The sequence below is a fragment of the Mustelus asterias genome, unplaced genomic scaffold, assembly GCF_964213995.1.
Source record: "Mustelus asterias unplaced genomic scaffold, sMusAst1.hap1.1 HAP1_SCAFFOLD_255, whole genome shotgun sequence".
Taxonomy (NCBI): Eukaryota; Metazoa; Chordata; class Chondrichthyes; order Carcharhiniformes; family Triakidae; genus Mustelus; species Mustelus asterias.
Window position 1 is genome coordinate 499125 of NW_027590222.1, and position 26432 is coordinate 525556.

Consider the following 26432-nt stretch of genomic DNA (forward strand, 5'->3'; position numbering starts at 1 on the left):
ATACACACTGACACCTGTCTCACACACATATAGACACTCACACCCCTCACGCACACACATACCTCTCACACACACTCACCTCTCTCTCACGCAGACATAAACACTACCTCTCATATCCCTCACACACATACAAAGTCACACCTCTCACATATACACACTTACACCTCTCACACACATTCGCACCTTTCTCCCCCTCGCCCCCGCCAGTTAACGGTTTTTTTCTTGTGAACAGACTGCTCTCTCTCTCTCACTGGGGAAGGGCGGGGAGGAGGTAGGTGTCGCGCGCGTCACTATGACTGACCCACAGTACAGGGAGGGGCGCGCGTGCCCTGGAGCAGGTCCCCAGCCCCTCCCCCTCCCCCTCCCCGCCCCTCCCCCAAACGGCGCAGGCGCAGCGGCAGCAAAAGCGAGAGAGAGACAAATAATGGAGTTGGTTGCCGGGGGGAGGGGCGCTGTGCACCTGCGCACACAGAGACAGAGGTCGAGCGGAGCTGAGCGGTTGGCGCCTGCGCGGGCAGTGTGGAAAGTGCCAGAAGGAGGAAGAAGAACAACAACAACGACGACGACGTCGAGTGAGGGCGAGCAGAGTAGAGAGAAGTCGAGTTGGGCAGGGGTTGTGAAGAGTTTGTGTGAATTCGTTTTCCCTCGTCATTTCGTGACTAGCCGCTGGCTGGGTCGCGGTTTGTTTAATTTAATCGGTGTAGTTTGCGGGAGTTAGGCCTCAGGCTTGGGAGCGATGGCGGCGATGGCTAAACGGGCCCGGTGGCAAGAGGAGGAGGCTCTCTCCGCTCATCGAATGCTGTCCCTACACCAGCGCTTCCAGCTGCTGGCCTCGCAACTCAGCCAGGCCGATATGGAGGCGCTGCAGGCTGGCCTACTGGCCGAGGACGAAGACGAGGGCGAGCGGTCAGGTCCAGGCCCGGCTCTCAGCCCAGTCCCCGGACTCCCGCCGGCCCTGAGGATGCTCCTGGAGCTGGAGCGGAGCGGCCGCTGCGACGAGGCTAACCTGAGGGAGCTGCTCCACCTACTGAGGCTGATCCGCCGGCAAGATCTGCTGCCCTGTGTGGGCCCGAGAAGCGGCCCGGCAGGTAGGAGAGAGTGAGAAGGATGGTGAAATACTGCCTAAATACCCCCAATAGACCTTCAGATATTGTCTAAATGCCCTCAATACCCCTTCCAATATTGTCTGAATGCCCCTTCCAATTTTGTCTAAATGCCCTCAGTATCCCAATACACTACATGGCCTCAATCCAAATGTGGGCTGACTACTACATTAAAATGCTCAAATACTGTGAATCGCTGAAATACTGCCTAAGCACCATGAACTGCGCTCAGTCGCCTGCAAGATTCGCTAAAATACTGTCCAAACCCACTCCCCCCTCCCTCATTTGCCTGCCTCCCCTCCAATTTTGCTACACGACTCATCATCTATGTTTCTGCTGTTTAAAGAAAAGGAAATGGCTTGCAGTAAGGTGCTTTAAGCAACATTGAGGAAATAACATGTTTGGTGATTGAGTACTTTGTATGTCTTCACAATAGAGGAAGAGAGCAACATACCAGCAGCAAAAGGTCATCTCAAATAAGTCACACGGAGGAACTTTAACATGGTTTTTAGAAATGATAATGGAACTAGAGACCAATAATCTCCAGGTCCTCTTTGTTCCCCCTCGAGGATGTTGAGAAACAAAGGGAAATTGTGATAGTTTTCCAAATGATTTTGATTTAGGAATTGTGCCTTTCAAAAACTGCAAATGTCACTCCATTCTGACAAGACAGAAGTGGCTGAGGAAGCAGCTAGTGTAGTGTTCCTCAAGTATTGGCTGATTGAAGAGTCTACAAGGATTTGTGATTGGTATGTCATAATGGAGGGATTTAGAATCATAGAATGCTACAGTGCAGAAGGAGATAATTCAGCCCATCGAGTCTGCACTGACCACAATCCCACCCAGGCCCTATCCCCATAACCCCATGCACTTAACGTAGTTAGTCCCCCTGACAGGCAATTTAGCATAGCCAACCCACCTAACCCAGACATCTTTGGACTGTGGGAGGAAGCCAGAGCACCCGGAGGAACCCCACTGGGAGAATGTGCAAATTCCACAGACGGTGACCTAAGCCAGGAATTCAACCCAGATCCCTGGTGCTACTTTGATTTCTGTTTGGCCTGTTCCCTCTTTTTGGGGAGCTGCCCCTTTTACTTTGTCCTGACTTAATCTGAGTTTGTTTATTTGGTTTGACCTAAAAAGAGGGCAGCAGTGTTAACCACTTTGCCACCCGTTTAGTTGAATGTTTTGAGAAGCTGTGTGGTGGACAGCTTCTGTAGATATCCCAATAGCCTTCTTGATAAGGTTCCACTGAATTGACAGAAATGTGGAGATGCACAACAGTATGAGGGATCATGTCAGTATACTGTGGCATGTGAACACAGTGGGATCTGTGCTGTGGCCTCTGGTCTTATAAATATATATCCATATCTTGGATGAAGAAATTACCTGGAAGCAAGGCTGGTGAGCCTATCATTTTCTGTTGTTTTCCATATGGCAACACTGGCCAATCAGTTGATTTGCTGATCACTCGGCGCCTTCTCTGCTGCAGTGTAAATTGTGATTGTTTGCCCATCTGTTTGTGCATTGTGTCCATCTGTTTTCCTTATTTAGTAAAATATGCTTCAGTGGATTGAATACTGAATAGGTTGATATAAAATGACAATAGTAGAAGGCATCGAGAGAGTTTCCAACACTTGAGGAAAGAAAGATAGAAAAAAGCAAACCAATGTTCTAGAAGTTAGCAGAGGGCCTCGTTTCTATGTTAACAATTAATTAGAATTAAGTTTTGGGTCCCCAAAGGCTGCTGGAACAGAAGGTAGGGAATATCGGCTGGGGACAGTCTATAAAATTGTAGCCTGCTCCACCATTCAATAAGGTGGCTGATCTTCCTCAACTTGCCCTGTCCCCATATGGTGTCCAGAAATCTGTCAATCTTTGTTATGGATAGACTCAATGAGCTTTCCTGCTGTCTGGAGTGGAGAATTCCAAAGATTCATAACCTTCCCAAGAAAGCTGTCCTCATCTGAGCCCTAAATGGACAACTGTTCTCTTGAGACTAGTTCTAGACTTTCCAACCAGAGGAAACAGTCTGTGTCTACCCTATCAAGACCTCTTAAGAATTTTTTTTGTTTCAGTGAATTGGTGTTGCATTTTTCTAAACCGTAGAGAACGTGGACCTATTTATTGGGATTGACATCTCCTCATTGACCATCCTCCTGATTTCTCATGAATATCTAGTGAACTTTTACTGCACTTCTTTTGGTGAGGAGACCAAAACTGTGTGCAGTGCTTTGGGTGTAGTCGTAGCACTTATATAACTGCAGCAAGACTTGTTGTTCTTGTACTTCAATCCCTTTACAATAAAGATATTTTTCCCAGTTGCTTCTTGTACTTTGACTCAAATCACAAGTTAAAGTCAAGGACACCAAACTTTCTCTGCTTACCGACATTTACTAATCTTTTCAATTAACATTCTGCTTTTCTCTTCATACCAATTTAGATAATTTCACCCTTTCCCCACATTTTAATCTGTAACTCAGTATTTCCCTTTGCAGCCTCTGTGTTCTCCTCAGTTTGCTTTCCCACCTAACTGTGTATGGTCAGAAAACTTGGATACAATGCATGCTGTCCTCTCGTCTGTTGTTAATATATATTGCAAATAATTGAGGCCACATCTTTGTGGCATTATGCTAGTTAGAGCCTGCCAGCCCAGTTTTCTTGCTCACCAATCCTCAATTACAGCTAATCTGTTCCCCTTCATTGCAAATGTAATTCATGTTCCTCCCACTGGATGATTTATACAATTCTGGAATCTTTAGTGAAACGTTAGATAAGAAAATATGTAGAGGTTGAGAAGGTAATTTCGAAAAGGAAGATCATTTGACAAGTAACAGTAAACATAGATAAGGTGGTGTACATAGACTCAAGGCCCTCGATAAATGTGCTACATGAGAGATTCCTGCGAAGTAGAGCAGATTGAAAGATGATTACAAAATTGAAGAGATTATGGCAAGTTTCCCATGGCTGGCAGAAAGTGGAAAATGGCATCTCATGGCATTTGTGCTAGGACTGCTGCTAGTCAATCCATATCAATGATTTGGACTCTTGAATTGGAAGTTATGGCATCAGTATGTACAGGTCTCAGCAAATTGGATGTGTAGCAGATAAGGTGAGAAACGATCAAAAGACCTGTGGAAAATGAGTTTCTTTTTTGTCCAATGAGTGTAGGTCTGGACTGCACTGCCTAAAAGGGTGGTGTAAGCAGATTCAACAGTAACTTTCAATGGGCAATTGAAACATTTACAGGACTAAAGGGAAAGAGCAATGGACAACTATTTCAAAGGCCCGTTGAGCATCACCTATCCTGTCCCAATTTGTGAACGGGTTTGCAGACTGGCTGGATGAATGGCAAATTCAATTCAAAATGAGCTAGTTCATTTTGAGAGGAAGGATTGCAAGGTAAGAAATGTAAATGGAGAATGAGAGCGCAAAGATCTGTAAATACAGATACTAATCACTAGAAGTAGCAAAACTACAGGCCACAAAAATGCAAAACAAGTAATGGAATTTATTTCTGGAAGAATGGAATATCAAAACATGGCAGGAATGTAAAATTGATACAGCCTTTTGGTTAGAGGGCACTTGGGGCACTATATGCAGATCTGGTCTACATATGGAGGGTCTGAAGCAGGTAGGATGGAATAAGAGCAAGATTGTAGCATGTGAAGAATAAACACTCACATACCTGTTGGATCAAATGGCCTGTTCAGTGCTGTGGGAAAGATGTAAAGGAATTTGATCTTAAATTATGTACGTTTCATGGTCACAGCCAAAAAACCCAACACCTTACAACAGAGGACAGTGTTCTCCTATATTCAATGCATGGTTCTTTGGACTGAGTGGGGAACAAATTTTAATTGATAAGGAAATCTCTTCACTGTGCTCCCTGTTTGCAATCGTGCAACCTTTGACTTGCTGAGAGTCATTCCATGGTGGTCTGCCACTTTTTTATTTTCTTCAGGCTTTATTTAGAAAAGGAAAATACTGAGAGCTGCAACAGGGCTGTATTTTCATCGATTAATTCCACTGTCTGTTTTCCTATTATTTCTCTCAATTCTCAGAATTAATATGTATTAATAATTGGATCTTCTCACCCCCTGCCACCACTAAGTGAACTGTGATGGCAAACCTATTGGTCTGGTATTCCCTCCTATACTGATTTTATTGTAACACAGCCATGTTATGAAGCTGCAAAATTTATTTGGTAACTACAAGGTTAATCATGTATCAGCTGCTGAGAATTAAAATTATTACTTTTTGCCAATGGGTTTCATTAACAGGTCCATAACTATGTATTTTCATTTTCTCCATGCTCTTCCAGTATCTCCTGAGAGGTGCAGTTCTGGAGGTCCTGTGTCAAGAGTCGGAGAGCAGGTGGAAAGCTGTTTGAATACTGAGCGTGCTGACGCAACACAGACTGAATGGCGATCTGGTAATCTTCAGTCTTGTCTTCTGCCTATTCTGTCAACAAATTCCATTTTCATATTAGCTGACATACCACAGCGTGCACTTCTGACACTGTTCTGGTATCAAGCCAAGAGGTAGGAAAAATAGAATGTGAAAGTTGAAGAGGTGTTTGTGAGAGATTTTTGAAAGACACTTGAAGGTAGAGACTGAGTGGTCAGGAATGATTGAGCAGTGAAAATGGGGAGTGAGTTGATTGCCAAGGAGGGATGGGTATCTGTGGGACATGAGATTGGAGGGGTGGCCAAGATAATAGAGGATTTTGATGCTATAAGACCATAAGACATAGGAGCAGAATTAGGCCACTCAGCCCATTGAGTCTGCTCCTTTCTCATCCCCATTCTCCTGTCATTTCCCCATAACCCCTGATCCCTCTTAATAATCAAGAACCTATCTATCTCTGTCTTAAAGACGCTCAATGACCTGGTCTCCACAGCCTTCTGCGGCAGAGTTCTACAGATTCAGCACACTCTGGCTGAAGAAATTTCATGTGGAGATGCCGGCGTTGGACTGGGGTAAACACAGTAAGAAGTTTAACAACACCAGGTTAAAATCCAACAGGTTTATTTGGTAGCATTTGCTAGTGGCATTTGCTACCAAATAAACCTGTTGGACTTTAACCTGGTGTTGTTAAACTTCTTACTGTGAAGAAATTTCTCTATCTGTTTTAAAGGATCGTCCCTTTAGTCTGAGGCTGTGCCTTCTGGTTCTGGCTTTTCCTACTAGTGGAAACATCCTCATCCAGGCCTCGTAGCATCCTGTAAGTTTCAATAAGATCCCCCCTCATCCTTCTAAATTCCAATGAGTACAGACCTAGAGTCCTCAATCATTCCTAACATGACAAACTCTTCATTCCAGGGACCATTCTTGTGAACCTCCTTTGGACCCTTTCCAAGGCCAGCACATCCTCCTTTAGATACGGGGCCCAAAACTGCTCACAATGGGATCTGACCAGAGCCTTATACAGCCTCAGAACTACATCCCTGCTCTTGTATTCTGGCCTTCTCGACATGAATGCTAACATTGCGTTTGCCTTCCTAACTGCCGACTGAACCTGCACATTAATTTTAAGAGAATCTTGAACCAGGACTCCCAAGTCTCTGTGCTTCTAATTTCCTAAGCATTTCTCCATTTAGAAAATAGTCTATGCCTCCTTTCTTCTTTCCAAAGTGCATAATCTCTCACTTTTTCATATTGTTTTCTATCTGCCACTTCTTTGCACACTTTCCTGGCCTGTCCAAGTCCTTCTGTAGCCCCCCTGTGTCCTTAGTACTATCTGTTCCTCTCCATATCTTTGTTTCATCTGCAAACTTGGCAACAGTGCCTTCAGTTCCTTCCTCCAAATCGTTAATGTATATTGTGAAAAGTTGTGACCCCAGCACTGACCCCTGAGGCACACCCCTAGTCACCGGCTGCCATCCTGAAAAAGACCCCTTTATCCCCACTCTCTGCCTTCTGCCAGTCAGCCAATCCTCTATCCATGCCAGGATCTTATCCTTAACACATGGGCTCTTAACTTATTTAACAGTCTCCTATGTGGCACCTTGTCAAAGGCCTTCTGGAAATCTAAATAAATCACGTCCACTCGTTCTCCTTTATCTAACTTCCTTGTTACCTCCTCAAAGAGCTCTTAACAGACTTGTCAGACGTGACCTCCCCTTGACAAAGCCATGCTGACTCAGTCCTATTTAATCATGCACTTCCAAGTACTCCACGATCTCATCTTTAATAATGGACTCCAAAATCTTGCCAATGACCGAAGTCAGGCTAACCAGCCTATAATTTCCCATTTGTTGCCTCCCTTCCTTAAACAGCGGTGTTACATTAGCTACTTTCTGGTCCTCTGGCACCCTCCCTGCCTCCAGTGTTTGCTGAAAGATCACCACCAATACCTCCACAATTTCCTCAGCTATCTCTTTTAAAACCCTGGGGTGTAGTCCATCCAGTCCAAGTCATTTATCCACCTTCAGACCTTTGTTTCCCCAGAACCTTCTCCTTAGTGATGGCCACTACACTCACCTGTGCCCCCGATTCTCCTGGAGCACTGGTATCCCACTGGTATCTTCCACCGTGAAGACTGATGGAAAGTAACTATTCAGTTCCTCTGCCATTTCTTTGTTTCCTATTATTACTTCTCCAGCCTCATTTTCCAGTGGTCCAATGTCTATTTTTGCCTCTCTTACCTTTTATATATTGAAAAAACTCTTCCTACCTTTTATATTACTAGCTAGCTTACACTCATATTTCATCTTCTCCCCCCTTATTACTTTTTTAGTTGTCCTCTGCTCGATTTTAAAGGCTTCCCAATCCTCTGGCTTCCCACTAATCCTTGCCACTTTGTATGCTTTTTCTTTTGCTTTTATGCTGTCCTTGACTTCCCTCATAGAAATCATGGAAGAAATCATAGAAACCCTACAGTGCAGAAGGAGGCCATTCGGCCCATCGAGTCTGCACCGACCACAATCCCACCCAGGCCCTACCCCCACATATTTACCCGCTAATCCCTCTAACCTATGCATCCCTGGACTCTAAGGGGCAATTTTTAACCTGGCCAATCAACCTAACCCGCACATCTTTGGACTGTGGGAGGAAACCGGAGCACCCGGAGGAAACCCACGCAGACACGAGGAGAATGTGCAAACTCCACACAGACAGTGACCCGAGCCGGGAATCGAACCCGGGACCCTGGAGCTGTGAAGCAGCAGTGCTAACCACTGTGCTACCGTGCCGCTCATGAACCATGGATGCCTCGTCTTCCCCTTAGCATGTTTCCTCCTCCTTGGGATGAATTTCTGTGCCTCCTGAATAACCCCCAAAAACTCCTGCCATTGCTGTTCCACTGTCTTCCCTCTAGGTTCCCTTTCCAATCAACTCTGGCCGGTTCCTCCCTCGTCTTTGTAGTTACCTTTTATATAATTGTAATACCGTTACATCTGATTCCAGCATCTCCCCCTCAAACTGCAGGGTAAATTCTATCATACTGTGGTCACCGCTCCCTAAGGGTTCCTTCACCTTAAGTTCCCTTATCAAGTCTGACTCATTACACATCACCAAATCCAGAATTGCCTGTTCGCTAGTAGGTTCTATCACAAGCTGCTCCAAAAAACTATCTCTTAGACATTCCACAAATTCCTTTTCTTGGGATCCACTACCTACCTGATTTTTCCAGTCCATCTGCATATTGAAGCCCCCATGATTATTGTACTATTGCCTTTTTTTTATGCCTTCTCTATCTCCAGATTTATTTTTCTCCCCTCATCCTGACTACTGGTAGGGGGCCTGCACATAACTCCCATCAGAGTCTTTTTACCTTTGTGATTCCTCAACTCTACCCGTAGAGGTTCTATACCTTCTGATCCTATATTGCTTCTTGCTACCGATTTAACTTCATTTCTTTCTAACAATGCAACCCCACCCCCTTTGCCCATCTGCCTGCCCTTTCGATAGGACTCATATCCTTGCATATTTAGATCCCTGTTCTGATCCCCTTAGTCCTGATGCTGAAGATGTATGGATAAAATTAGTATCAAGGGCAAGTAATCCAGGGGCCCAGGTTGATGATCTGGGAGTATGGTATCTGGTGGAATTTGAAATCAGTTAATGAATCTAGGATTAAAAAGCTAGTCTCGGTGATAGTGACCATGAAATGATTATCATAAAAGACCTACCATGTTCTATAATGCCGTCCTTACCTGGTCTAACCTACATATGACTTCTGATCAACAATGTGGTTGACTTTTAAATGCCCTCTGAAATGGCTGAGCGAGACACTCAGTTGTATCAAACCGCTAAAAAGTCAATGAAAAGGAATGCAACTGGATGGAAACGACAGCAGCAGACTTAGCCCTGTCAACCTAACGAAGTCCACTTGACTGACATCTGAGGGCCTGTGCCAAAATTGGGAGAGCTGTCTCAGATGAGTCAAGCAACCACCTGACATTGTCTGTAAAGTTTGATTCCATGAATATGACTATGTCCCAGGCAGCATCCCTGGGTACGTCTTGTCTGTCTAACATGACAAGAGGTGGAAGCATCGTGCTACATATTTGAGCAAGTTACCCTGGGAGCTCTGAACATCTACTCTGGACCTCATGAAGTCTCATGGCATCAGTGCAAATATGGGCAAGAGCACCTCCTGATTACCACTTACCAGGCCCTTGGCTGATGAATCAGTACTTCTTACAGGTGGTCTTCAACATGGAGAAGCACTGAGGGTTACAAGGGCGATGTCCTTTCTTTGGGGACTTTAATGTCCCCCATGACTGACTGACTAAGCTGGCCAAGAGCATAGCTGCCAAACTGGGTCTTCAGGTGGTGTGGGAACCAACAAAGGAAAAACCTGCTTGACCTCATCCTCACCAAGCCACCAGTTACAGCTGCATCTGTCCATGACAATATCAGTAGGAATGACCCCTGCACAGTCCTTGTGGAGACAAAGTCCCATCTTCGCAAATCTTGTGTGGCACTACCACTATGCTAAATGGCATAGATTTCAAACAAATCTAGCAACTCTGGACTGGACGTCCATGAGGCGCTGTGGGCCAACAACAGCAGCAGAGTTGTACTCCACCTCAATCTGTAACTTCATGGCCTGGCGTATTCCTCAATCCACCATTACCACATAGCCAGGGAATCAACACTTGTCAATGAAGAGTGCAGGAGGACATGCCAGGAGCAACATAAGTATACATTAAAATGAGGAGTCTGTCTTGGACAACTACATGCTAACATGCCAAATAGCAAAAGTAACATGACAGAGCTAAGTGATCCAACAACTGATGGATCAGATTCAAGCTCTGCAGTCCTGCTACATCCAGCTGTGAATGGTGGCGGACAATTAAAAACTGACTTGGGGAAGAGGCTCGAGAGATATCCCATCCTCAATGATGGAGGAGCCCAGCACATCAGTGCAAAAGATAAGGTTGAAGCAATGGCAACAAGCTTCGCCAGAAGTGCCAAGCGGATGATCCATCTCCGCTTTCCTTGGAGGTCCCTAGCATCACAGATGTCCGTCATCAGTCAATTCAATTCACTCCATGTGATAGCAAGAAAGTGCTAAGGCACTGGATACTGCAAAGGCTATGGGCCCTGACAATATTCTGGCAATAGTACTGAAGACTTGTGCTCCGGAACTTGCTGTGCCCCTAACCAATCTGTTCCAGTACAACTGCAACACTGGCATCTACCCAACAATTTGGGAAGCTGCCCAGGTTCGTCCTGTATAAAACAAAGGACAAGCCCAGCCAATTACCACCCCATCAGTCTATTCTCAATCAGTAAAGTGATGGAAGGGGCATCATTAATGCTATCAGCCAGCAATTAGTTAGCAACCTGTTCACAGATGCTCAATTTGGCTTCAGCCAGGGTCACTCAACTCCTGACCTCATTACAGCCTTGGTTCAAACATGGACAAAGTTGCTGAATGTCTGAGGTGAGAGTGACTGCCCTTGACTCCAGGCAACATTTAACCGAGTGTGGCCTCAAGGACCCGTAGCGGGGGTGGGGGGTCTCCACTGGTTGGAGTCATACCTGGCACGAAGGAACATGGTTGTGGTTGTTGGTCTATTATCCCAGTTGCAGGACATCACTGCATGAGTTCCATAGGACCAACCACCTTCAGCTGCTTCATCATTGATTTCCCTTCCATCACAAGGTCAGAAGTCGGGATGTTTGCTGATGAATGTTCAACACCATTCATTCGCAACAGCTCGGATGCTACATATGGGCACAGATGTTTTCAATAAGATCTTGGGCATCATTCCAGCTTGTGCTGATAAGTAGCAAGTAACATTTGTGCCAAACAGGTGTCAGCTAATGATCATCCCCAACTAGAGAGAATAACATTCCCTGACATTCAATGATGTTACCATCACTGAATTCCCCACTATTTACATTCTACGTGTTACCATTGACCAGAAACTGAACTGGACCATCCATATAAATACTGTGGCGACCAGAGAAAGTCAGAGGTTGGAGATTTTGTGACGGGTAACTCACCTCACCACTTGACTCCCAAAGCTTATCCACTGTCTATAAGGCACAAGTGAAGAGTGTGACGGAACACTCTCCACTTGTCTGGATGAGTGCAGCTTTATCAACACTGAAGCTTGACACGATCTAGGTCAAAGTAGCCCTGCTTAATTGGCAGCACATTCAGTCCCTCTACCACCGACATAGTGCACATGGATACCACTATCTACAAGATGCACTGACGCAACTCACCAAGGCTCTTTAAACCGCACCTTCCAAACCCACAGCCTCTACCATCTAAAAGGATAAGAGCAGCAGATACTTGGGAGCACTACCACCAAGAGGGTCCCCTCACTTGGAAATATATCGGCTGTTCCCTCACTGTCCCTAGGTCAATCCTCAAACCAAGTCCCTAACAGCACTCTATATCTCCACTACCTGGACTGCAGCAGTTCAAGAAGGTTGCTCACCACCACCTTATCAACGGCAACTAGGGGTGAGCAATAATTGTTGGTCTGTGCAGTAACACCCACACCACAAGAAAGAATGAAATTTTTTTTTAAAGTGCTTTGTCAGATGCTTTCTTTCAATCCATATACAAAACGCCCATTGCATTCCCTTATCAGCCTTCTCATAATTTCATCCAAAAATTAAATTCAATTTATTGAGGACAGAATCAATATATCCTAATTGTTAATCATAAGGAATCTGTTTGCCATTTTGAGCCTATTGTAAATTAACAAGCGCAATGACTTGCATCACTCCTGTGCTTTTGGAAATTTAGGTAAATAGCCTGGGATGCTTTACAATGCTGTCGGGGAAAAAAATGGATCTAGGATTCAAGTTGGAAAGAATGGGCAAAAGCTTGGTAAAAGTGGGCCTTTAAGGCAGTTAAAGAAGAGAACCAGCGGGCTTGGGAAGGAAATTCCAGAGTGAGGGGCTGAGGAAACTGAAGACATATCTGGGGCACTGAGAAGGTAATGTAGATCAGAAGGCAGGTGTGATGGGGGTAAAAACCCTATGGGCAGCAGAAGCTTCAGGAGAATTGTGATGGCCAGGTGAGCATTAGAACAACAGTCTGGAGGTGACAATGGGAATAGTTGACTATTTTGACAGTGCAGAAGCTGTATGATATGGGAGAAGCTGACAGTCCATGATGGGAAGAATATGGAGTGGAAACATCCTGGAAGTCAAACAGGGTATATCATATTTGCTAAAACCTGTGGGAAAGAGGTTTGCAAGAGTAATAAATACTTGCGGTGCAAATAGAGAGTTGATTCTAATAATGCTTCTACAGCAGTTTCCTTAATCAGTTTTACATCCAGCAAGAAGGATACAGGATGAGAAACTGTCCAGGCGATGAAGATTTGGGGAAATTGGTTCACATTTAAAATATAAAGGGAAGTAGAAGTCCCAACCGGTGGCTGCTTAATTCTTGTGATGTTGTATGTTGCAAACACCATGCACGTATATAATATACAAAGCAAGTAACAACACTAGTGGTTAAGACTTCTGGTACTGTATAAACCCAGTCCTGCACTTACTTGCAAATTCCATCCAAGCATTCCACTATTCATACAACATCAAGTATGCTGCAGCTCTCCAGAATTCACTTGAATTTCTCCTCAGTGTTCCAGCTATTTTGAAGCATGAGATTTGGGGTCCAGGGAACTACTCGGAGGGTTATAATCTGGAATGTTCTGCTTGAAAGGATGATGGGTCAGATTTAGTAATAACATTTGATGGAAATGTATAAATATTTGATGAAAAATTAGTTTGGTTATGTCGTAAGAGGAATGGAGTGCACTAAGTGGATAGCTGTTGCAAAGAGCTGCCATTGACAAGATGGGCTGAAATGGCTTCTGTTTTGCAGGACTTTGTCTTTGTATGTATTTGAAAAGCATCGTGGAAAATGAGATTGGATAGCTTCAGTTCAAGCCAGCAGAGATACACGACCAGATAGCTGCCTGTGATTTTTATCTACTTATGTTTGGATTGGAAATTGTACTGAATCCAGTGCTTTCTTTACAGGTGCATCTCTTGGCAAACGACAGAGTACAAACCGCAGGAGAGGTCGAGGCGCTGGTAAGCGGAGGGGACGTAAGGGGCATGTGCTCCGTAACCATGAACAAAGAGAGTCTCCCCATCAACCAAGAGCAACCTGTGGTGAGTGTTTTTCCCTGAGAGTTCATTTTAATTTCTTAAATTATTCCATGGCTGATGTCGATGTATTTATAAGTTCTTAATAAAATTTCTGATGGGGAGCTGCTGGCTCTGCTGAGCACAATCTAGGTAATTGAATATGCAGTGATCAAGTTGATTATATTGGGCACTAAGTGCTACCTCCTTCTAAAAACTGCAAATAACTTTTCAAAATGAAATGGAGTTGCTGTAAAATTGAAAATATGGGGGTAGAATGAATGTGGTAATTTGGTATGATAAAAAGGACCGTCAGGTAAAAGCATCATCAGCAAAGGCACGTCCTGTTAACTGAAATCTTTTCTACCAAATGAATTTTTAAAAGCCTAGTAATTACGAATCCTTCCCTATCCCCAACTCCACCCCTCACCACCCTTTCCAGAGAACTGGTTAATATGAATTGTTTTCAAATAAGTGCCAGATTAAAAACTGGCAGTGGGCAGTGGCATTTCAAGTATTCTTCAAAGAAATCAGTCAATCCAAAATGCAACTTCAATAAATCTGTTTTTTTTGTATTGAGGGGGATGGTACTCTGCAGAAGAAAGCCTCACTGTGCTCCTAGGAGCATTGCCTGTGTTTGAAGTGCATTGCAAAGTTTCAATTCATTATCAAAACTGTGCAATTCCATTTTTATTGGTATTGTGCACAAGTGGGGCCTGAATATTCACGAGGGTCAGTGAGGAGTGACGGTGCAATGAGCTCGTCTCTGTGGGGAATTTTATACTCTTAAAGACTGTCAGCTGAGCTTCTCACAGCTATGTAAATTCCCAATGTTATCATTTCTCATCAAAAAACCACAGACAACTAATCTTGGAAATGGGGTAGGGGGTTGCATGAAGTACTCGAACTGTACTTGTAAGAAATTTTAAACAATGTGTGCATGGGACTGATCTGTAGTAATGTTCCCATGAGAACCCTGAATTGCCTTTTTATTAAAACTTTATTTTTCATTTTGAAAATGTGGGCTGTTCCAAGTTAATATAATCCACGGATCAGAGTTTTGCATGGTATCGATCTTTGAAGAAACAGGAGGTTTGTTTTTTCTGTATCCTACGCAGTTTGTAATGTTCCTCAGTTCACTTCAAGCATTACAGTATGAGATTGCAATCTGTAAACTACTGCAGGATTAAAGCCTGCCCAAGAGAAAAAAGCAAGTGTTGGAACTGAACTGTCTCAGCATGCCTCTGGGTAACTCAACAATCACGATCATACTCAAATGCTCACAGACTGGTCTTCCGATAGTATTGTGTGAATAATCCCATACTAATCCTCTCGGTCCAATGCTGCTTAAAATAAGTATGCAGTCTTTTGAGTGATATGCTTATACTTGACGTGTTTGCTCATGTGACCTATATCTAGCTCATATATATCTTTACGCCCATTGGTGGGTGGGTGCTTGACTCCTCTGTTCAAAGTTCAGCCACTTACAGACAGCATCTTGGGCATGTCACTAGCTTTCCTTGGTGGGTAAGTGCATAAATTAATGCCTGTTTTTGTAGCACAGAGCTAGGCAGTGAAAAAAGGCCCGCCTTCTGTTCCTGGCCTGTTTTAGAAATGGGATTTGTGTGGATATCATCCAGAATCGGGCTCAACTATAATACCCTTCATTCAGAGCTCACCGACCAATAGAAATGTCAAGCCTTTCCATTTCTTGTCCGACTCATTGTCCCGGAGCATTTCCAGACAGATCTGCTGTAGGCCATTATTAAGGCCGTTTTGTGAGATTATTTGCTAAAGGATACTCAATAGAATTTTGGAAGATGCAGTTCCTCGACTGGAGTGTTCAATTTCCTGAATAACATTCTCTTCAATTCTGTTCCTGGCTGCACTAAAATTTAATCCTCCTCAATTTTTATTATAACATCCCTGATCAATATGTTCTAAGAAGTGACACTATAGTGGTCAGTCCATATGTTCTCGTCTCCCACTTTTGTTTCCCCACCTCATCCTCACCAAAAAAGGAGCCAATATTAAGGGTGGGACTGTTGAAGTGACCAGCAGCGACAGATTTCAGATCTACCAACCTGCGTGGGAGTTGACCATACACAATCGTACATTGTACTTTAGGGACCAGAGCACATCTTATTTACATTCTCAAAGTTACAATTGTACTGACAACTGTTAAAGCTGCAAATCTTTTAACCTCCATGCCAGTGTGAGCGAGGCTTGCCCCTTGAACCTTTCCATTACTCATTCAAACTAGCAACTTTTCACCAGTCTGTGAGCATGTTGTAATAATCAATACAGTCCAAAGAGCTTCAGCATATGTTTCTGAATGAACTGGGATTGTTGCAATATATTGATCTTGAGTTTAACTGTAGTGTTACAGCACTCTGTCACTGCTGGTGAATTGAGGATTGTAACTCTACGGTAAGGCACCCTGGCAATTTACATATCTACTTGAACAATGCAGGAGCCCTTCCTCGGAGTTTGATTACTTGCATTTTCACACTTGAGTGTTAAATAAATGATGAGGAATTTTGTGGAACAAAACATTGCTTTTCAAAAGTCTGGTGAAATATGTTGATCCTGTTTGTGTCCATGTTGCCTACGTGACAGCAATCCTATCCTCTGAGCGATCCGCAAGATATCTGTTCTAAAGAAGAGTTTCTCTATGCACACGTTCTTTCAAAAAAACATAGGTTGGCTCTCTTGTACAACAACTTCCTTCATGATGTGACAACAGAAGTTTCTGGTAGGTCCGAGCACAGCATCAACGACAAAAAAGCAGTATGTGATTTTCTTCAAATATTAATCGCAAAAAAAGCCTTAATTCTTTAAAAGCAGTCCAAGGATTCTTGTTATACTATAATATTATAGTACAATCTAGTTGTACGTGCTTTGAAAAGTAGTGTAACTTGTTTTATACTTGAACAACACTTCAGCCTCTGTCGTGAGATGTGTTTTTGAGGATTTTTGTGATCAAACATTTAATTGCAGGTGTACCATTCAAAGGTTGGTGATAAGAGAGAGTCTGTGTCTCTGACAAAGATTCGACTTTAAGGAAATGTTCTGACTCGAGAATAGCAAAAAAGGTAAACCTTTAAACTTGTTGAGGGGGAGCAAACTAAAATACTCAGTGACCATATTATCGAAGGTGACAGCCAGGCTAGACCCTGTAGATGGAACACAGTGTCCTGTTCTCATTAAAAGAACTTTGTGAAGTGTGCCCTCCATGTCTCTCATGAAAGGCCAGAATTACTTAAGACTAAAAAGAGGAGCTGTTGGAATTGATAACGACCCTGAAATCTCCTGTGTACAATCTTGTCATAACAAACAGACGCTGTAAACAATCCTGAGTCCTTACCAAAAAAACAGTATCAGCAACTGGCCTCCACCCAGTCCTGCGTTCCGATTCCACTTGTTAAGAATATGAAGTGACCTTTGTTTACCTGGTTCTTGCATTATCTTGCACTATAAAGTCCTGAACAGCTAGTAAGCGAGCATCTCAACAACTCTCACAACTCCCCCAAATGTGTTGGTGACACGTCCTGAGGGGTGGGGGAAGGTTGGTACGAAGCTATTGATGCTTCTGTTTAACCAGACTAAGGAGATTTTTAACTTCCTTTTGTCTGGTGGGTGTGAATATCCAGGCGGTTACTAAAATTCCTGTGCAAAATGTGGTTACAGCTGGTGAGGTCAGTCAGGTTTCCACCCACTACTGCCCCTTAGAGCTAGATGGTAGACATTTGGAATTGCCTATCCATGGAGTGGAAGCCTGGGCTCTACCTGCTTTCTGCTGTTAGATAAAACTAGTTTCAACACACATCTTTTACTAAAAGAAACACCCAAAAGGATTAACTCCGAAAGAACCTGCATGTTCCTGGAATTTGCATACGACTATTGGTCAAAGGTTATCACTAAAATTTAGCAAGGTTAAAGGGAGTTGGTTTGTGGCAGTCGTGACACTTTTGAGATGCTCTGAGATGGATGCCATTGACTTGAAACTTCATGATTACATTCAGTTATCGGCCTTCTGGGGAGGCAGGGTATTGGGAAAGCCCTGTCCCTCCCTCTGCCCCCACCCAACATATGTGTTGGAAAGTAGTCCTGGACTGAGTTTTCTTGTTACTTTGCATTAGACTTTTAGCATACAAGCTACTACTGTGTTGTGTTGGGAGGGTAATTAACTTCAGGGCCAAATCCATTGAGCATTAAGAATGCAAGGATCTGGACATAGGGAATGTCATCTCATTATCACATGACATCCATAAGAACAGCTAAGGCACTAACTGCCTTTTCTAGCCTTTTTTTACTGGTCCGGGGCATTTCTGTACATTTCTGATTGGAATACCATGTAATGAACCAGTTAGTATTCTCGGACCAAAACCAGATATTAGAATTGGTTTATCTTTTGGTACCTTGAAGGTGAAACCCTGTCCGCCCTTTGATTTGCTATCATTGTCCATACTATTTTCCTGCCACAACACCTGGTCTGATCAAACTGAACTGATGTGATTCCCTTGGACGAAGAGCACTGGTTGCAGTGTTTGTCACATGTTCTGCCACACTTCAGCGAATAGCTGCATGATGGTGGTTGAATGGGTGAAATTTTTTTATTAATATTGGCCAATTGCACAAAAGCAACAGTAGCCTGCTGCTAGTGGTGTGATCATTGTTATCTCCAATATGCAGCACATGTGTCTTGGAGGTACTTCACTGGCATTCCCTGCCACTGTTTGCTCTGAATCTAGTCTGGGTATGTGTTGTGAAGGTGAGACCTGCCTGTCTGTGTTGCCAATTGTATAGTCTGAGCTGTGTATGCGTAACTGTTCTGTTGATGAAGCATATATCAAGTGGCAGAAATGTTTTAAAAGTCAAAACCTGTCTCTCTCAGTTCACAGTTAACACTCTGCAGCAAGATGATAAAGTAGACGCAAAGAAACAGCTGGTGGACTAATTGTCAACCAGCAAAACGCAGGAATTTAAACAAACGGGGGTCCCCTCAGCCTCAAGGAAATCAACTTACATAGGAGTTACACTCAAAGCAATCTGCTCTCCTGTATCTACGTTGTCTTTTGGACTAAGGTGCACATCTTCTCACAATGAAGCTTGAGATTCAGAGCTGGAATGGGGGTATTCTGTATCCCCACAATAACCAAAGGTTGGAAAATGCTGAACAGCGTGTTTGTCAGTGAATTCAACTGGCATATCCGTCTTGAAATGTGTTTGTCAAGAATCCATCATTCTGGGTGCAGTTTCGGTTACCACATGGTTCCCATCCAATAGGGCGAACAACCTTGTGACAGAATTAAAAAGTTACAGCCAATTAATGATGCTGTACATCTCGGGATTACACAAGTACTTTGGAGAAATGCTGGATTAAAAAAAAATTCAGACAAGGCTTTCCTGTCCAGATATGTACCCGCTTCCTAGTCGTAACTCAGCGGGTGTAAGTTCAAATTCCGAAGTGTCCAACTCGTTTGGTTGATCCAGCTGCTTCTATTTTAAGGTCAAAAAGCAAGGCTTGAATTTGTAAAGAAATGACTCTTAATGCTGTTTTATAATCCACTGAGGTTTGATTTAATGTGTCCAGCCCAAATAGTCTAAAGTATGTCTGTGTTGTGGGGGCTCAAAGCTCTGGGCATTACCTGGGAAAGGAGCTGCTATGCTTGGGACACTCATACCCAGGAGGCTGCAGTATATTGATCACCGAGCATTTGATGTAATTAATGTGCTGAAGTGTCATGCCCTTACTGGGAAGTGGGCTGGAAAGAGGTAAAAATCCAGAATGATGTGCTGCACTGCAGACCGATGCTTTCCCAGGTATCTCACTGTGTGCAAGCTTCCCAGCTTTCTGGAACTGAGCTGATACAAAGCACAGCACCTTGAGTGTGCTGTAGAACTAGCCCAACTTGGCTTAGCATGTGTCCCTGTCTCTTTCCTACTCTGTCCTAATGTCTATTGTGCACGCGAGTGCAGAACCTACCTTACTGCTGCTGATTTCTGAAATTTATTCCTTGAGCAAATTAATTTACAACTTCTCTCACAATAGTGAGAGACTTCCCTTCACCACCCCGAATCCCCAACTACAGAAATGGAATTTTACATCAACCATGGAGGTTCTGTTGTAAGACAAGCACGCCTCTTGCTGCTTTTAGTACTGCCGTGCTCTTGACAAAGCTTTGTGAATCTAATTTGTGCGGAAAACTCAGGTTCCTGTGCACGTGTTAAACTATTGGCAGAGATGAGGACTGAGTGGAATCTCTGAACTACCTTCGTATTTGTATGTGGATGCCTGTAAAACTCTCAGCTTTGTTTCTGGCAATTAACTTTCCAATTACTGAAAGCTAGATTAACCAACCGGAGCAAAGTCTTAAAAGTGTAATGCTGTCAATGGTGCTGGGGAATTTCTGACCACTGTTGAGGTTATATAGATCAATACGATTCTTTTGTTATGACTTGTTTCCAATATGTTCTTTGTTTAGAGATTCCACTCTCTTTAAAAATCTGTGCTCCTTTCAGCAGGGCTCCTGAACCCTGACATTGCTTTAGGTACCCACCTATATTTACATTCAGGGTCCTATCTGTCTCCCATTCCCTTGGTTGGTCTGTATAATGGCTATTGTATTGGGATGTGTTCGTATTTTATTTTGAAGAGCAACTTTGTTTTTGAAAACTGGTCGTTATACGCTGTATCCTTATCCTTCATGTAAAAACAGTTCCCATCGAATTACGGCACTTGAGTGTTCACTCAAAGGGTTCAATTGCAATTCTGGCTCTATTTATTACTGATGATTTGGTGGAGGGGGTTAGTATAACTTCCAGATGCCAGCGGGCCATGAAATCTTACAAGGCAGCAATGTACCCCAAGAGTCCAGAGTTGGGTGCTGAAATCCTTTTTCATAGTAACCAGATATTGTTCATCAAAATGTCAAACTGAATCTGCTTTGTAAATGGAGACCACTCCTATCTTGTTGATTTGTTACACAACTTGTCAATAGTAAATTTGATGTGGTAAATGTCACGTGCTGAATCCGCTTTCTCCTTGATGGGAGGGGGTCAGAGATGTGTTTATACAAGTTGCTGCTTCCACAGGTGTCCGTCCATGAGGGGAAAGTGATGTAAAGAAAATTCATGATGGTGCTCAGCGTATGTAAAATCCTTTAATCACCTGCATTTCTTCACTAGATGGTATTAACTGACTTGCTCGTCTTGTTCTTCACTGTTAAGAGAAAGGAGAGTGAGAGAAACAGGAGCCTCTGTGTACAGCTGCGACTAAAAGTATTGGTATTAGGAGCATAACAACAAACTACACCCGATATTTGGCTGTGAATTCAGTTGTAGCTAGCAACAGCAAACCACGCTGTCCTGAGATAAAATCTTAACGAAATCCTGGCACAAACATTAGTGACTTCTCTCTGTAAAAGTTGAATATTGTACAGGTATTTGAAAGGGGACTTCTAATTTACTAAAATCTAAATCTGCAATAAAGGCACAGTTTCTCTCAGCTACAGAATTCTTTCCTCCTCCCTTCTCTCTATTCTTTGTCCCCAAAATTTCCAGCCATTTTGTAGAGACTATGCTGCAGCCTCTGGGTGGATCTGATAAGTAATTCTCCAGTTCAACCAGGCATAGAAAGTTAATGTTCCACATTCCATATGATTTCTCTAAGCCAGTGCGAGGAAACTCATTGCAACTGATCCAACATTAAAGCATACTTTGATTTCAGCAAAGTTATAGTATAGCTTCCAAAAAGTTCTGGTTCCAGTGGCTTTCATTTAGAGTTTTAAATTCTGAACCATTCTGTAACTTTAATATGCTCTCGATGTTGAAGCTTCTGTTATGTTTCCTTGGGTTAAACGGGAAAACTTGTAGTGTAGCCAATCTAGGCAGTATCCAATTTCAAAATGAAAATATTTGACCACAACATTAGATTCCACTTCCACTTCTTGCTCATAATAAACAACATAGTCCATTGGAGGTCAGGCTGTTGAAATGCTGACCATGTAACCAGGCTGGTGACTTGCATTTACAGTACAGACTAGCCAATGTGAGAATGCACAATTTAAAACCCTTTCACGGAAGGAAGAAGTGTGTTTGTCTCTTCCAATTCTCTTAAATTGTCCTCTTTGTTCAGTGTTCAGCCACTTTGACATGACAGTCAGTCAGTTGCATGTCAGGCATTGTAACTAAGCGACATACACTTGGTGCAGTGCAGAGCAATGGAAAGTGGTATTTCCTCTTTGCTGGTTACTTTGTTTAAACTTCGAGATGTCCTTGTAGTGGTTCAGCCACAGCATGTTCCTGTGACATCAACACTCGGAGCAGCATTCATGTGTTGTAGCAACATTTGCTCTAAAGAGGTGGCATCCCTTATCTGTTGTAAAAGTAATTGAAACAGAGGAGAAATTTCATTTCTCCATCTTTGTCTCCCTCCATCTCCCTCTGCCTGTGTCTCATTCTGTTGCACTCTGCCTTTCACACTCTCTGTACATATCTCAGTCCTCTGTACTCAACAACACCCATCCACCTTCCAGTGGAGTATTTGTGCCATCAACTGGTAGACATCTGTAAATGCAAGTCATGGCTTATTCTGATCTAAAGGCCTGTGCTTTTAAAATAGAGTTGACACTGCCAATAGCAATCCTCTGACTTTATAATTTGCAAGTATATTAGTTTGACCCTGTTAATCAGCCTGACTAAGGTTGCCCATTTCAGATGTATGCTCTGTAACTTGGTGTAAAGTAGCCCAGCCAAAGAGTGTTTAAATATTGTAGTATTAGAAATATTCCTTTTGGAATTACCAAGACCACCTGCATCCTGTTAACTTTCTGTCAACTCTTTAAAATGGAAATGTCCTAATTCTGTGAGAATCCAGTTAACTGAGACCAATTCTGCCACACTGGCTGGAACCTAATGTTTTGGTGCTGAACAGCAGGTTTGTTATAGGCATTGAAAGGGTGTTAGTGTAAACGACAGCTGGCTCTGCTCATTGCATGACAATCTTATTTACTTCAGTGGGTGGGGGTGGGTAGAGTTGCCATCTTCTTGTGAATCACAGTTGAAAGGATACAGTTACCAGGAACTGTGTGTCCAGTATTTAAAGAACTGGTTGAAATGTGAGTGACATTGTGAAAGAATCCAGATCATGTCCTTCTGAGTGGTGGTTCCCATTCTCATCCCCTTTTTAAAGTTTATCCCTTCCATGCAAGGCAGGATTTGCCTGTTTGGTTGCTGACGGCAAAGGGTTCCTGATGATTGGCTCCTTTCAGCATACAGACTCATTAACAGTGACTGAAAAGTGGTGTTTGTGGCTGGAGTGCTAATGCAGAATGTTTGGTGTTTTCTTTCCTAATGCAGACATAAGGCTACGCGTGCGAGCTGTATATTCTGATCAGAATACTGTGCTCCGAGGGAATGTAGTCTCTGTGAAACAGGACCCACTGGATCGCTGTTTTGACCTCTTTGGGCAGGCAAACACCATCCTGAAAAGCCGGGACTTGGGATCCATCATCTGTGACATTAAATTCTCCGAGCTCTCCTACCTGGATGCTTTCTGGAACGACTACATCAATGGTTCACTGCTGGAGGCGCTGAAAGGTGTATTTATAACAGACTCACTGAAGCAAGCTGTGGGGCAAGAGGCAATCCAGCTGCTAGTCAATGTAGATGAAGATGATTATGAAAAGGGCCGAAGGGTCCTTCTGCAGAATATTTCTCCATGAAAGATTTAGCTGGAACAGAAATAATTGACTCTATTAACTGTTAAGCTAATTAACTTCTTTATATGAAGTAAAATAAAGAGAAGTAATTAGCCCATTATTACAAACTCTCTTTTATTCAGTCCTTTCCTGTAGGTCTGTGTGGATGAAGAGCTTGTGACGTGGTGCCCCTGCATCAGTGCAAATACAAACAGTCAATCAGCATTGGCAGTCCTTTGTAAAGGTGTTTCTGCGTGGTTTATTGCAACAATATTTTCTGTAAATGAGGTAGGAAGTGTAGAGCTTGACCTAAGACTGGCCTTTCTGATTATGAAGTTCACTTTTTTACACATGCCTGCAGCCTGATTGAGTACACAAGGCTGACTCTAATAGGTGAAGACCTATGGCAAAAGCAGCTGCCTGGTTTTAATTGCAGATGCCAAGAGCACGAAGCCAGCTTGTCAGCTGCAGGAAAACAGCGTAATTCCCAATTACATGGGCCATAATTTGCTGAATGTTAGCCTGTGTCCAGTAAGAAAGTTAGTTTTATGTTTTCCCCAGGGTCTGTCGGTGATTCCTGTTTTTTGGAATTCTGTGGTTCCTGGGTTTAACACCAATGAGGTAAATCAAAAGCTGCAGGCATTAACTCGGGACCTCATTTCTGGCCCCCTCATACCACTTGACATTTGCTTGCATCTTTGGGTAAGAGTTCATTAGTGTGTCCACATTTTCATTTTTTTTTTGTCCTTCCACGTTCCCTCCCTTCAACAGAGAAATCAATTGGATAATGTTGGTAAATGGAAATTTATGAAGCCTGAACTGCTGGTTTGATGAACATTGGTTGATTTTGGCGGAGATCAAAAGCCCTCAGACACTGTGAGCTGTGTGCTTCAGTGCCTTTTAATCAGACTCTCAGAGCTAGGAGGGGGATTCTAAAAGGAGGTTTGTGCCATATTAAACCTTTCAATCATCTGTTCAAGAGAAAAACACAAGTAGGATCAAAGTTGCACCCAGCATCCAAGCATGAAAAATTTAATTCTAATGCACTGCTCCTGTTAAATGTGGAGCCATGTAGAAAGAGCTGAGCTGTATCCAAACTAGTGTGTGTTTATTAGGCTTGATTAAGGGGGTTAGGAGTGCAATGATCCTATATTTGCGATGCATCAACACCTTGTCTTCTAACTGTTTTGTGTTCATTCCTCTCTCCTTAGTTTCTATCCTGTCTCTTTACACTCTTGTGCTGTCTTGCTAGTGATCTCTGTCTCCAGACCATACCTGTAGCTGTCAACTTGTCATGGTAATGACAGTAATGCTTTTTAAAGGCAATTAAATATTTTAAAATTTGGAAGTCCAGCTCTGTGATTCTGTTATAAGCTAAATGTGAGACAATTCATACTGCAGTTGGAGAGAAATTATATCATCCCAGAAGGACAGAGAAAGATTGGATTTCTGTAAAATGCTGCCAAACTGAATTCTCAATTGTGGAGTGATGGGGCAAGTACTAGGGTGACTTGTTAGGATCTTGATTTTCTATAGACTTGGTTGAAGATCATGGCCAACGATACCACTGAACATCTACTCAACAGAAGTGTAGACTTCACAAAGAAACTGGGAAACCTTGCTCTTTATGAAATGGAGGGACCTGACCAGAATGATCCTTCACTGGAATGTGGGCTGTGGCCTTTTAAATGTCTTAACTGCTGGCTACATCCTGGTGCTGTGACATCCAATTTTTACTCGGGTAAATGATGAGTTGCCTCCGTTTGGTAACTGGAAAAGAATATACTCTGGATTGGAAATGAAGAGATTGAGACATGTGCCTCCCCTTTCTCTACCTGTTCACAAAATGGTGGAGGCATTCTTCATTCAACCTTACAACTGCAAAATAGTTCACAAAGGGGGAAAACAAAAAGTTTTAATGAAATTAGGTTATTGGTGTTTATTCAAAATAGTACTGCAACTAACTTTTTGTCAAGGAGTTTAGGAAAGGAGTTAAAGATGTAATGTTGGCTCCTCAAAAGTTAATGGCTTCTAATCTCTTGGGACAATGCAAAGGCTGAGAAGAAAGTTGACCAGCAATGAGCAAAAAGCAACCTTGGGTGATTGATGTGAATAAGCAGATGTTTGAGACAGCTATTCACGTAGCAAATCAGTCATAAACTGAGCAGAAGGCCAAAAGTTTATCTTGTTAAGCTGGGTGAGACCCTGTCCTTGACACCATTTGTATATGCAACCTGCAATGCATGTGGGACCTGTCCGTGGCTTATTAGTGGCAGTGGTGGTATGCATACCATTGTTGCTCACTACTTTGGCCATACAGCCCTCTAGTATCAGGTACCAACTACATCTCTGCTCAGGTAGCCAAATTAGAAATGGCTATATACCTTTGAAGGGTTTCCCTGCTCCCCTCCCCTTCCCCTTTTTTCGTCAGTTGATTTTGGGGGAATTTTATTTTTCTTGTAAACTTGTGTGTATAGCTAAACCTTCTGTATATCTGTTGGAATACAGTATAGCTGAAGCACATAAATGTAAAATGTTTTCCTTAGTGAGGGCTATAACCTCTCTTGCAGATGTTTTGAGGCACTTTTTGTAAAGTGTGTGTTCAATAAAAATTTTCACAAAGCTTGTTGTGTTTTCTTGGAGAAAGTTGCGCAGTTAACACTGCACTTCCAAACAGGAGAAATTAGTTTACAAACAAAATTCTCCCTTAACTGTAGCAGGACTCAGAATAGTGCAGCAAATACAGGTCATTGGGTGCACTATTTGTTTTTGAAATGCAGTCTAGTTAGTCTCACTTCTCTGCTCTTTTCCCATATAACAGCAACTTTTCTCCCAAGAACTTATTTAATAAAATTGTCTGTATCCATTATCCTAGTAGGAAGTTTGAATTAAATGAAAAGTGAATAATTGTAAAGATAGTCATGTAAACTACACTGAGTAGGGTGAAACTTGTACTTTAAGCGAAGTAGGAGTCTAACAGTCCAGAGACCTCGATCACAGCAGGTTTGCAGAGTTTCTCCTCTGCCACACACACCCCCTCCCCCTCCCC

The 26432-nt window shown here is 43.0% G+C and overlaps 1 protein-coding gene across 1 annotated transcript; it reads left to right on the plus strand.

Moving 5' to 3' along the window:
- The first annotated feature begins 487 nt into the window (after window positions 1–487).
- Window positions 488–26006, plus strand: LOC144485961 (DNA-binding death effector domain-containing protein 2-like). Its single transcript, XM_078204036.1, has 4 exons — window positions 488–1088; window positions 5428–5538; window positions 13572–13706; window positions 23043–26006. Exons 1-4 carry the CDS (start codon window positions 737–739, stop codon window positions 23405–23407), a joined length of 963 nt encoding a protein of 320 aa, XP_078060162.1. The 5' UTR covers window positions 488–736; the 3' UTR covers window positions 23408–26006.
- The last annotated feature ends 426 nt before the right edge of the window (window positions 26007–26432 follow it).